General features: G+C 45.1%; 1 protein-coding gene across 1 annotated transcript in view; it reads right to left on the bottom strand.

The window, feature by feature from the left end:
• mapk8ip2 (mitogen-activated protein kinase 8 interacting protein 2) overlaps positions 1-13,581 on the bottom strand; it is a 119,405-nt gene that overhangs the window by 986 nt on the left and 104,838 nt on the right. The window contains exons 5-13 of the mRNA XM_046360245.1: positions 12,274-12,471; positions 9,505-11,830; positions 9,193-9,401; positions 5,848-5,923; positions 2,186-2,358; positions 1,781-1,890; positions 1,530-1,652; positions 674-744; positions 468-566 (exon numbers count right to left, since the gene is read on the bottom strand). Coding sequence (XP_046216201.1) covers positions 468-566; positions 674-744; positions 1,530-1,652; positions 1,781-1,890; positions 2,186-2,358; positions 5,848-5,923; positions 9,193-9,401; positions 9,505-11,830; positions 12,274-12,471 — 3,385 coding nt within the window. The remainder of the gene's footprint in view (positions 1-467; positions 567-673; positions 745-1,529; positions 1,653-1,780; positions 1,891-2,185; positions 2,359-5,847; positions 5,924-9,192; positions 9,402-9,504; positions 11,831-12,273; positions 12,472-13,581) is intronic.

Consider the following 13,581-nt stretch of genomic DNA (forward strand, 5'->3'; position numbering starts at 1 on the left):
AAAAGTACACTGACTCAGTAACCAGCCCATCCCTGCTCTGCTGTGTCCCATCTTTAATAATTGAAACCTGATATGCCTGATTCATACAAGATTAACAGGACAGGAACTGCGGTCATTATAAACCCCAGCTCGTTCTCGCTCTACTTTTTAATGTACTTTCTTCTCCTCTCCATTGTGCCAACTGAACTAAATGGCTTAATAGGTAGGCTATCGTTTCCACCATTATTATTCCGACCACAGTATGCCACTTTTTGTCACATCAGCAGTAATGACAGAGATTGGGAGATGTGTGAAAGCATTGTTAGACTGCTGGAGAACAGCCAATGCTACAACTTCATTAAAATAAATAATGCTGTGGAGAGGAAGAGTACCAGAGAGTGTTGTCCTTATCCCTAGGTTTACAAGCAGAGCTTAAAAAGGAATGAGAATCGTGAGAGGGAGATACTGAGGTACTGTGTGTGACTCACCCAACACTCTCGGCCACACGCCGCATTGACTCCTGGGAGACGAAGACGTGGCAGGCAAACCTGTTCAGCATGGGGTGCTTAGTGATGAAGCCAAAGTAGCTGAGGAGAGAGCGAGAGGGGGAATTAGGTGAAATGTAAATAAAGCAAGTTGATATTCTTGGTGTTTATCGTCTAATGAAATGTATCCTCAACATGTATTTTCATACCAATTGTTTTTTGGATGGCATCCACAGAAAGAGATGTTCTTCATCTGGAAGAAGTGACTACATCTGTCAAACTGGAGAGAGAGGACAGCAACACAATTAGACCCAACCAAAGCAAACTAGAATGCTATTTGCCCCTGAAAAGAGAGTACACAGTGGCAGAATACCTGACCACTGTGACTGACCACTATTGAGAAAGGCCGCCAAAGGCAGACCTGGCTCTCAAGAGAAGACAGGCTATGTGCTCACTGCCCACAAAATGAGGTGGAAACTGAGCTGCACTTCCTATGCTCCTGCCAAATGTATGACCATATTAGAGACACATTTCCATCAGAATACACAGACCCACAAAGAATTCAAAAACAAATCCAATTTTGATAAACTCCCAATACCACAGTGTGCCATCACAACAGCAAGATTTGTGACCTGATGCCAGAAGATAAAGGCAACCAGTGAAGAACAAACACCATTGTAAATACAACCTATATGTATTTCCCCCTTTGTACATCATTACAATACTGTATATAGACATAATATGACATTTGAAATGTCTTTATTCTTTTGGAACTTTTGTGAGTGTAATGTTTACTGTTAATTGTTTGTCTATTTCACTTGCTTTGGCAATGTAAACATATGTTTCCGATGTCCCTTAAAATAAAGTACCTTTAATTGAAATTGAGAGAGAGAGAGAGATGCTCATACTATGGGGTGGTTTCAGCCTCCTTTTCAATGCACTACAGTCGCTCAAGAGTGTCTGACATTTTTAGAACATTTGTTGCACTCATCCCTTACCCTCCCCGCCCTTCCCCTGCACCCCTTACTTACACTACTCTCCATCTCTCATCCCTTCATCTCTCACCTCATCCATAGTGTCGTATTCATCCTCCATGCTCATCACCAGTTTAACCCCTTGTAGACTGATCTCCAGCTCACACAGAGAGGGGGGCCGCAAATGGACCGTCCGCTTCCTCGCTATCGCAATCTGACAGAGAAGTAAGAGAGAGTTCAATACAGATCAACTTTATTATTTAAAGACTGTCTTATTCAGACTATTGAGGACCCTATGACCTGTAGGTTCACCCAACCCAGAGTGATGCATTTCCTGTTTACCTTTTGCATGGCAGCACAGAGGATGCCATTGCCTTGGTGATAGGGCACCTCCACAGAACCCAGGAACTGAACACTGAAACTGTCCATCCAGGCTGGGTTCCTCTTCATTCCTACAGGAAGTGCACACACAGGAAGTGACATCACATGGGAAGCATTTTATCAAATTTTATCTTATTGACATTCAGGTTATGTGTCTCCAGTGATGAAACACTGTCAACACTTGACATAATCAGTATAGAAAGGACGTTTTCCAGTAGAACTGTTCTCCTACCAGACATTAATATAAAATATTGTAACATACATGGGATATGTGCTGTGAAATGTGTTGTTTTGCAGGGTCAGTCTTCCAGTTACTGGCCCAATGCTGTAACTGCTAGGCTACCTGCCCCCTAATATTTTACTCACCCATTATCTCCTTGGACTGCCCTATGACCTCATGGGCGTAGAAGGCTGGGAATATCCCCCTCTCTCCCGTCCGCATGTTGTAGCCTCTGTACCAGTAGTCATCCTCCTCTTCCTCGACATATAGAGGGTCGTCCACATCCAGCTCCAACTCATCCACATGTCTGGGGATAAACCTGTACGCGGAAGGAGACAGAGGTCAGAGGGTAGAGACACACACACACATTATTGGGTTTTAGTGAGGAGGAAGCAGCATCTGTCTGGGTATCAGGTGCTTCCCCGAGGAGAGGCTGTTAGCTGAAAAAACAGCAGAGACACACTTAGGGAGGGAGAGAAGGGGGAGAGGAAGTGCTGGATGATAGTCGTATAAAGGCTAGGGAGATAAAAATGATTCAGTTACTGAGGAATGGAACAGGGGGCACAAACACACACAGAGTGATACCCAGGTGGTGACTGGCTGGTGTGAGCATAAATCAAATCAAAGTTTATTGGTCGCGTACACCAAGAAACGAGTGGCGCAGCGGTCTAAGCTACTACATCTCAGTGCAAGAGTTCTCAATACAGTCCCTGGTTCGAATCCAGGCTGTATCACATCCGGAGGTAATTGGGAGGCACACAACTGGCCCAGCGTCGTCCGGGTTTGGCCGGGGTAGGGGAGGGTTTGGCCGGGGTAGGGGAGGGTTTGGCCGGGGTAGGTCGTCATTGTAAATAAGAATTTGTTCTTAACTGACTTAACTTGCCTAGTTAAATAAAGGTTCAATCAAAATATAAATAAAACACAGATTTGTGGGTGCAGTGAAATGCTTATGTTTCTAGCTCAAACAGTGCAGTAATAAATAACAATACACAAACTTAAAAAACATAAAAAATGATATCAAGAAATATCAGAGTGAGCATGTCAGAGTTTGGAATATAAACATGTATACATATAAATGTTGTGTATAGACAGTATATGAATAGGTGTTTATAGGTGAAGTTATATAGGATGAGCCATAACTAGAATACAGTATATAAACATAACGTGGGTAAAACAGTATGTAAACATTATTAAAGTGACCAGTGTTCAATGGCTCTGTGTATATAGGGCAGCAGTCTCTAAGGTTCAGGTGCTGGGTAGAGTACCGGATGTTAGCTAGATAGTGACAGTGCCTAAGGTTTAGGGCAGGGTACCAGGCAGAAGCTGTCTCGTGATGATTGTTTAACAGTTTGACGGCCTGGAGATGTTAATGAGTCTCTCGGTCCCAACTTTGATGTACCTATACTGTCTCAGCCTCCTAGATGGTAGCGGGGTGAACAGGCTGTGGCTTTGGTGACTGATGTCCTTAAACATCTTTTTGGCCTTCCAGTTAACACTGTGTGCTGAAGATGTCCTGGAGGGCAGGCAGTGTGCCTCCGATGTGTTTGGCTGCGGTGCAGTTGCCATACCAGGTGGTGATACAGCCTGACAGAATACTCTCGATGGTGCATCTGTAGAAGTTAGTGAGGGTTTTAGGGGCCAATCCGAATTTCTTCAACCTCCTGAGGTTGAAGCTTCACCACACTGTCGGTGTCGAGGCACCATTTCAGATCCTCAGGAATGTGCACGCTGAGGAACGTGACGTTTTTGACCCTCTCCACTGCCGTGGGGCCCTCATGTTAAAGATCAGCATGGTGAAGGTGTTGTTGCCTACCTTCACAGTCGGTGTCGGCCCATCAGGAAGTCTAGGACCCAGTTGCACAGGGAGGGGTTCAGACCCAGGGCACTGAGCTTAGTGATGAGCTTGTATGGCACTATGGTGTTGAAGGCTGAGCTAAAGTAGATGAACAGCATTCTCGCAAAGGTTTTCCTCTTATCCAGGTTGGATCGGGCAGTGTAATGACACTTGTTTTGTCCCTGTCACATACGTCTCATGTCTGAGCCAGTGAATTGCAACTCTACTTTCTCCCTGTACTATAATTTTACCTCTGTTAATTGCCTATCAGAGGTTATAGTTCTTCTGTTTGTACACGTCCGTGTTCAGTCACCTTGCCATGATTAAATGCTGTGGTTCAGGCTTTCAGTTTTGTGCGAATGCCGCCATCAATCAAGGGATGGGTTTGGATAAGTTCTAATCATCACAGTAGGAACAACATCCTCTATACACTTCCTGATGTACACAGTCAAGAGTCATACGTATACGTCAATGCTATTCCCAGAGGAAACCCGGAACATTTCCCAGTCTGCATGATCAAAACAGTCTTCAAGCATAGATTCCGATTGAACAGACAAACGTTGACCAGTCCTTACCAAGGAGGCTTTCTATTTAACTTTCTGCCTATAGGCAGGGAGTAGCAGGATGGAGGAATGATCTGATTTAGCAAAGGGAGGGCGGGGGAGGGCCTTATAACTATCCCAGAAGGGAGAGTGGTCCTTCTGTAGCTCAGTTGGTAGAGCATGGCGCTTGTAACGCCAGGGTAGTGGGTTCGATCCCCGGGACCACCCATACGTAGAATGTATGCACACATGACTAAGTCGCTTTGGATAAAAGCGTCTGCTAAATGGCATATATATATATAATAGTAAAGAGTGTTCTCTCCATGTGTAGCACATGTGATGTGTTGATAGCATTTCGGGAGCTTTTTACTCAGATTTCCCTTATTAATGTCCACAGCTACAACAAAAAAATTCAGCCTCAGAATAGGCAGTTTCCAGTTAGCACAAAGTCCAGTGTAGTTTCTTGAGCACTGTCGCAGTGTCGGCTTGGGGGGAATATACACGGCAGTGACAAAAAGCGAAGAAATGTATGCATTTGATGGTGAGTTATTCCAGATCGGGAGAAAGAAAGGACTTGAGTTCCTGTACGTTACCACAATCACAACACCATGAGTTGTTAATCATGAGACAAACCCCTCTGCCTTTGTTTTTCCCTGACAGTTCTTTCTTTCTGTGTGCACGATGAATGGAGAACCCCCGCTGACTGGACAGAGCTATGATTCCGTGAAACAGAGTATGTTACAGTCCCTTATGTCTCACTGAAAGAAGATCCTCACCCTGAGCTCATTTACTTTATTCTCCATTCATTGTGCACACAGAAAGAAAGAACTGTCAGGGAAAAACAAAGGCAGAGGGGTTTGTCTCATGATTAACAACTCATGGTGTTGTGATTGTGGTAACGTACAGGGACTCAAGTCCTTTCTTTCTCCCGATCTGGAATAACTCACCATCAAATGCAGACTGAATACATTTCTTCGCTTTTTGTCACCGTGTATATTCCCCCCAAGCCGACACTGCTCAAGAAACTACACTGGACTTTTTTGCCCCACTGTATATAGCTGTTACTCCCGCGGTGTCACTAGGTCCACAGCTGTAACCATGACAACTTCCCTCCTCTCGCTCCCCATTCCTCTCTTCCTCCCTCCATCTATTCTTCCATCCCTCCAGACCACTGGTGATTCACCAGATTCTCATTCTCCTACTGCACACACCCATCCTTTGTCCCATATCACCTACCGTCCATATTATGACTAAGAACAAAGAGTCAAATAGATAAGATATTATAATACTTGTATGTTCTCTTACAATGATAACATTACAATAACCACAGGTTTTTCTCTGATCAGGATTTCAGATTGCTTGTTGTGTTGATCTCTGATTATATAACACAGTACGTATGTCTATAAATGATGTTCTGAATGCTATGACTCACCTGTAGACAGCCCTGTGTGTCTGGTCCCGCTCTTCTCCATTGATGGTACAGGAGAACAGCCCAAACGACTCTGTGCCTGCACAGGTAAACACACACCCCAGTGAGAACACTGATACACTTGTTGGGCGGTACATTAATGTAACCCATAGGACCTCTCTGAATAAAATCTAAATAAATGATAACTGCATCTGTCAAAATAACTTATGTTGATGAAATTCTTGTTCTTCCCATTTGTAATAGACCATTAATTATGTATATGATCATTCATTAATGAAGTGAATGGAGAGGTTAATGATGGTTCAGTGATCTTTTATCACGCTACAGCTTGGGAGAGCTAACATGGACCCTCATTTATCATATGATTTAGCAAATGACAGTCAAAATGGTATGAAACCCCAAGTAAGCTTCATTCATCACTTTTTTTCGTCACAACAACAATATGTTTGACTACAGACCCCATCCCCCCTTGCTAGTAGCTAAAATTGTTTAGGTGCTCATAGTTAGTTTGTAGTTAGTTAGTTGGTCTGTAGCCTACTTACTGGAGGATTGTGAGATGCAGGACATTAGCTAGTTAATTAATTAGTTAGTTAGTGTGTAGCCTACTTACTGGAGGATTGTGAGAGCCAGAAAGTTAGTTAGTTACTGGAGGATTGTGAGATGCAGTAAGATTGAGTTTGAGTTTATTTTATTTTTACAGGGACAGTGCACATTAATCAACGTTTCAGTAAAAGTGCCGGTTTTAGCCAGCCGGCTAATTTTCAACCGCAGTCCGTGGGCAGGTTATTAAAAAATATATTTAGTTAGTTAGTTACTGGAGGATTGTGAGATGCAGTAAGTTAAACTGAACAAAAAATATAAAAACAGAACGCAACAATTTCAACGATTTTACTGAGTTACAGTTCATATAACGAAATCAGTCAATTGAAATCATTTCATTTGGCCCTATTCTATGGATTTTACATAACTGGGCAGCGGTGCAACCATGTGTGGGACTGGGAGGAGGGAGGAGGGAGGGGAGGGCCCACCCCCACCCCCACCCCCACCCAGGGAGGAGGGCCCACCCACTGGGGAGTCAGGCCCAGCAAATCAGAATGTGTTTTTCCCCACAAAAGGGCATTTTTAAAGACATAAATACTCCTCGGTTTCCTCAAATGTCCAGGTGGCTGGTGTATGGATTTCCCACAGGTGTAGAAGCCGGATTTGGAGGTCTTGAGCTGGCGTAGTTACACGTGGTTTGCGGTCATGAGTCCGATTGGATGTATAGCCAAATTCTCTAAAATGACGTTAGAGGCAGCTCATGGTAGAGAAATGAACAATACATTCTCTAGCAACAGCTCTGGCAGACATTCTTGCAGTCAGCATGCCAATTGCACGCTCCCTCAAAATTTGAGACATCTGTGGCATTGTGTTGTGTGACAAAACTGCAAATTTAGAGTTTCCTTTTATTGTCCCGAGCAAAAGGTGCACCTGTGTAATGATCATGCTGTTTAATCAGCTTCTTGGTATGCCACACCTGTCAGGTGGATGGATTATCTTGGCAAAGGAGAAATGTTCACAAACAGGGATGTTAACAAATTTGTGCACAAAGTTTTAGAGAACTAAGCTATTTGTGCGTATGGAAAATTGATTGGATCTTTTATTTCAGTACATGAAACATGGGACCAACACTTTACATGTTGCATTCATATTTTTGTTCAGATAAGAGCGTCTGCTAAATGTCTGCAGGCCGTCTGCTAAACTTAAATGTAATGTAAATGGAGGATTATGAGATACAGTGAGTTAGCTAGTTAAGGAATTAGTTAGCTAGTTAGTTTGTAGCCTGCTTACAGAGGATTGGGAGGTGCAGTAACATTGTTAGTGACCGTTTCCACATTTTGTTGTGTTAAAGCCTGTTTAGAATGGATCAAATTGAGATTTTGTGTCATTGGCCTACACACAACACCCCATAATGTCAAAGTGGAATTATGTTTAAGGAGTCAAAAAGTATTCAAGCCCTTTATTATGGCAAGCTTTTAATAAGTTCAGGAGCAACAAGTCACATACCAAGTTGACTGACTCTGTGTGCAATAATAGCATTTAACATGTTTTAATGCCCACCTCATCTCTGTAGCCGACACATACAACTATCTGTAAGGTCCCTCAGTCGAGCAGTGAATTTCAAACAAAGATTCAACCACAAAGACCAGGGAGATTTTCCGATGCCTCACTAAGGGCAGCTATTGGTAGATGGATAAAAATACAAAAAGTAGAAATGGAATATCCCTTTGAGCATGGTGAAGTTATTAATTACACTTTGGATGGTGTATCAATATACCCAGTCACTACAAAGATACAGGCATCCTTCCTAACTCAGTTGCCGGAGAGGAAGGAAACCGCTCAGGAATTTTACAATGAGGCAAATGGTTTAATGGCTGTGATAGGTGACAGGTGAAAACTGAGGATGGATCAACAACATTTTAATTACTCCACAATACGAACCTAAATGAGTGAAAAGGAGGAAGCCTGTACATAAAAAATATTCCAAAACATGCATCCTGTTTGCAATAAGGCACTAAAGTATAACTGCAAAAAATGTGCGAAAGAAATTAAAGCATTATTATTTGGGTAAATCCATCAAAACACATCACTGAGTACCACTCTTCATATTTTTAAGCATGGTGGTGGCTGCATCATGTTATGGGATACTTGTCATTGGCAAGGACTAGGGAGTTTTTTTAGGATGAAAAAAGAAACTGAATAGAACTAAGCACAGGCAAAATCCTAGAGGAAAATGTGCTTCAATCGCTTTCCAAGACAAATTCACCTTTCAGCACCTTTCAGCACAATAAACTAAAACACAAGGTCAAATATACAATGGAGTTGCTCACCAAGATGACATTGAATGTCCCTGAGTGGCCTAGTTAAAGTTTTAACTTAAATAGGCTTGGAAATCTATGGAAAGACTTGAAATGGCTGTCTAGTAATGATCAACAACCAACTGGACAGAGCTTGAAGAATTAAAAAAATAATATGGTGCAAATATTGTACAATTCAGTTGTGCAAAATACTTAGAGACTTACCCAGAAAGACTCACAACTGAAATCACTACCAAAGGTGATTCTAACACGTATTGACTTATGGTTGTGAATACCTATGCAAGTGAGATATTTCTGTATTTCATTTTCAATACAATTGCAAAACATTCTAAAAACATGTTATTGTGTGTAGATGGGTGAGAATGAAACACCTATTTAATCCATTTTGAATTCAGGCTGCAACACAACAACACGTGGAATAAGTCAAGGGGTGTGAAGACTTTCTAAAGGCACTGTAGTTAGTTAGTCTGTTAGTGTGCATCCTACTTACTGGAGGATCGAGAGGTGCTGTTGACAAACACATTGAGGAACTTCTTGGAGAAATGCATGTCAGCCTCAGGGGAGGAGTCTTCTGACGAGCTCTGGAGTTCTGGCCGCACCCCTCCATTCCCCTGTCCGTTTCCCACCTCCCCCGTCCCAAGAGGGTCATCATCACACAGTGTAGACAGCTCACTGTCGTCACTCAGCACTGAGGTACATCTGGGAGGGACACGGTTCACACAGGTTAGTAATTAAACAACTACATGTACTTAAATGAAGTCCACCTATACCCTTAATGAAGGTGGGCCCTTTCCGTACGTACCGCCTGAGGCTGACCAGCTCCAGTGTAGTGTTCTCATCCACCACCAGAGTGTACTTCATGGAGTCATACGCCAGACCATCATCATCTGGGCTGGACCGCAGGGCCTGAAGGGGGAGGTCCCTCACACACAGGGGTGGGTCCTGCTTTGACAGGGGGAGGTCCCGGACGCTCTCATCGATAGGCGGGGAGCTGTCCAGATATTGATTGCTGCCACGATAGGATGACTGCTTCCTCAGGCAGCTCAGGAACGGGGAGCAGTCTCCTTCCTCTTCCTCCTCCTCTTCCTCATCGTTGTCGGTGGAGTAGGTGAGGCTGAAGCATCGGTTGGTCTGGGCAGTAGGGATGTTCAGCGTCATGCTGTGTTTGACCGTGGTGATGCGTTCCAGGGAGGCCGTAGAGCGTCCGGTGGGCTTGGCCTCCATCTCGCGACCTTCGTCCTTGTCACTCACTACGCTGTCACTCAAACTGGGAGAGTCCAGTTCCTTCCTCCCCTCCAGCATCATCAGGTCGTTATCAGGCTCCACAATAACATCAATTTCCTCATCCTTCTTCTTGGTGTTTTTGCCAGATTTAGGGCTGGTGTCTTTCTCAGAGTCCTGAGTGTGGTTGTTGTCTGTGGATATCCTGTTGCCATAGCGCTCCACGATCACCGGTCTGATGGTGTCAGCTGTAGGATTGTTCATGTACAGACAGGAGCCAAATCTTTTGTTTGCTTTCCCTGCATTCCCTTTGGGTGGCTCTGCACTCTTCTCCCTCTTATCTCTATCATTCCCTTCCTTCCTCAGGCCTGTCCCTTCTTTATCCTCCTCCTCCGATCTCTTCGTCCCAGATTTCTGCATTTGTTTGTCCGTGGATTCGGTGAACGCGTCTGGCTCGATGTCCGAGGAGGGTGAGATGGTGTCCGAGATGGACACTGACCTCTTGAAACAGTCCTCAGGACAGCTAATTGGATAAGACCCCTCCGAGATCATCTTGTTCACCAGGTTGCTTAGCAACCAAGGTGAGTCTGAATTCTCGCTCAGCTCATCCTCGCTCTCAGACTCAGACCCTCCCTCACTGTTCCCATCGTAGTCATCAGCATGGGTGGGTATGAGTCTTGGTCCTACTGGCAGGTAGAAGGAGCGTTTGAAGCTCTCCAGGCTGTGGTCTGGTTCTATCTGGAGGACCATCTGTCTGGACATGCTGTCCTCACAGTGCTGGGCTGGGGGCAGGGTCTCATCTGGGTCGGCCTGGTGCTCATAGGGCAAGTCATTATCATCATCATCATCTACACTTTGTAGGCCCATCAGAGCCTGGCCGTCATCATAGGGCTCTGGAGGTAGGACGAGGGAGTCAGCAGGGGAGGGTGTGGCCAGGGTTGAGGAGAAAAGTTGTGAAGGTGAGGGTAAGGGTGAGTCCTCTTTGATGGGGTCGGGCTGGCCAAGGAGGAGTGATACCTTCATTCCCACAATTCCACTGTCCTGTTCTAACTCGGTGTCTGGGTCCAGTTCCTGGTCGGAGGTGGGTGAACTGGCCTCCTCGATGGAGTTGGTGAGGTGGGAGGAGCGTCCACTACTACTGTCATCACTGGTCAGGTCCAGCTCTGTCTCTGAGATGGAAGAGATCATGTTGGAGACCAGGGGTCCTCCGCAGGCGAATGCTGCCTCAAGCTCCCCTTCGATGTCTGAGTCTGACCCGGGAGAGCTCAGGTCCTGGTCTTGGTCTGAGGTGGTGTAGCACCGCTTGGCGTTCATGTCAGCAATGCCCGGGTCCGAGGATGGAGAGTTGGAGTCATTGGCCACCTCAATAGCTGAACCTGGACGCTGGCTCTGATTAGTGCTTCGGGATTGGTCGAGAACATCAGAGCGGCTTGATGACATGTAGCTGGAGAAGGAAGCCAGCTCAGAGGGCTCGATGGAGGGGAACTCAACATAGACTGAGCTCTGGTTCTCCTTACACACCATATCATAAGTCTCCTTACACATAAACTCTACGTCAAAATCTTTCTCCAGCTCCTCATCTGACAGAGGGGTGTCAGCTCCGTCATTCCCCCCAATGGGAGCAGTGGAGGACAGGCATCGGCTGGTCCCGTCTGGATCGTTTTCCAGTTCCGGGTCTAGGCCTGACTCAGTGGTGACCGTGTAGGTGTCGGTGGCACGTCGCTGGGTGGACGTGCAAGACCGTGAAAGTTTGTGGTTGTGGTCAGCGCTGTTGAGGTCGTGGTCAACCTCAGTGTCAGAGCATTGGGATTGGTCATCCAGGGATGGAACTCTGAAGATCAGAGGGTCAGCTGAGGAGGTAATGACCTCATTAGAGCCTGGGTGAGACTTGTGTTGACCGAAGGAGCCTGTTGGAGAGAGGGAGATATAGGGGAAAGGGGAGAGAGGGAAGAGAAGAGTGAAGATAGATAAAGAGAGATGGTAGAGAGAGAAATGAGAAATGAGATAAATAAGAATTGATCATGTGAGCATTATAACAATATCAGATTTGAACCAGAAGTCACCAAAGTGGGGATGGCAGTGAGGGGAGCAGGAGATAAACCGACCTATGCAAACTATTCTTGTGTTGCGTCCAAACACTCAATAACAAATTAATTCTCACAAATTGGACTAAGAACTATTGGTGTCAAAATGGAGCCCATTCTTTAGAGAATCCCAAACAGAGTTTGCCAAAGTCTTTATCTATTGCTCTGGCCAGTGAGGACTACACTTTCACATCACGTCACTTCATGTTTATGGGGAATGATGACCTCTGAACTCTGACAGGCAGCCATTTTGTTTTACCGTATTCAGGCCTCTCCCGTCTGTTGCCTTCCATGTCGCAAAGGAGGGGCCTGCGAGGGGACTGGGGGTAGGCGCCCTCCCCTGCCTGTTTGGGGGGAGTACCTTTGCTCTGGGACCCTGGGGCCTGGGGGGGCTGGTTGGGAGGGGCATTGGCCCATCACGTGACTCCCATCCTCCAGACAAGAGTGGGTTGGAGACAGACGGCCTGCAAGCAGAGGACAACAGCTTTCTGTAACATTTAAAGACACAGCATCTAAAGACAATACTAAGAGGTAAATAAATGATCATACAAACATTTGTAGAAAAACTTTTCCTTAGAAAGCTAGGGCATTCCTTCATAAGCAATCTTTTCTATGAACTGTTCCGTCAGGAAAGGTGGTCCCATGCCGCTGATTAACATTACGCACCGAATGGGTCAACTCTGCAACAGCTTGCTGTATGATTGTACCGATCCACAGCTTTGAAGTCAGCAGCGATTTGTTAACCTTGCAGCGGAATCCAGGGGTCTTACCCAATGCAGGGAAGAGGATCAGCATCTACCCAGGCCTGTGTAACCAAACTGCTAAAACAGAGGGAGTCCTACAACGAGGTGAGATCCCAGCTACGCAAGCTAAATTAACTGAATTCCAACTTGTTATTGGGACAGACATGAACACCATTCTGGACATGCGGGACAAATCTAAAAGACCAACTACAATCCACATGCAACCAAGGTTCTCCAACATAAGATAATTATGTTAAGAATGTCAGTCCTGTGGCACGTTCTCATTGGTCCAACCTGAAATAGGATATTTGTTATTTGTCCATTGCCCCAGTTTTATTGCAAGGAATTGTAAATTGGTCAACACCAGGCTAAGGCTGAGTTATAACACTACATCCTGCCCCTTTGTTCTGTGGAGAGAACCACATGAGAGAATCACAGGAGAGAATCACTGAGGACAGGGGAACATGAACATCTACCTCCCCGCATGATTCAACCTCTTTGAATAAGAATAAACCTTCCTTCACCTCCCCCTAAATCTTCCTCCCTCTGATGTGCTTTGGGGTTTGGTTATACAACCTCATTGATGCCTGGTGGAGCTCATAAATCAAAAGCAAGAAGGGTACACTTTCTATTCAAACATGCAGAAAACATTATCGCGAATCGATTTCATACTATTATAGAGTTTTCTATTTTCTATATATGTTGGAGAGTCTTGGTTGCTTGTGGAAAGGTGGCAGAGCTCGAGCGCTCTTCTCCCAAAAAAGGTATTCTCCCAAAAAACGGTCTTCTCCCAAAAAACGTCTATAGCCTCCAAACGGTTTGGCCTACACA

This window comes from Oncorhynchus gorbuscha, linkage group LG01 (genome assembly GCF_021184085.1).
Source record: "Oncorhynchus gorbuscha isolate QuinsamMale2020 ecotype Even-year linkage group LG01, OgorEven_v1.0, whole genome shotgun sequence".
In the NCBI taxonomy this organism is placed as follows: Eukaryota; Metazoa; Chordata; class Actinopteri; order Salmoniformes; family Salmonidae; genus Oncorhynchus; species Oncorhynchus gorbuscha.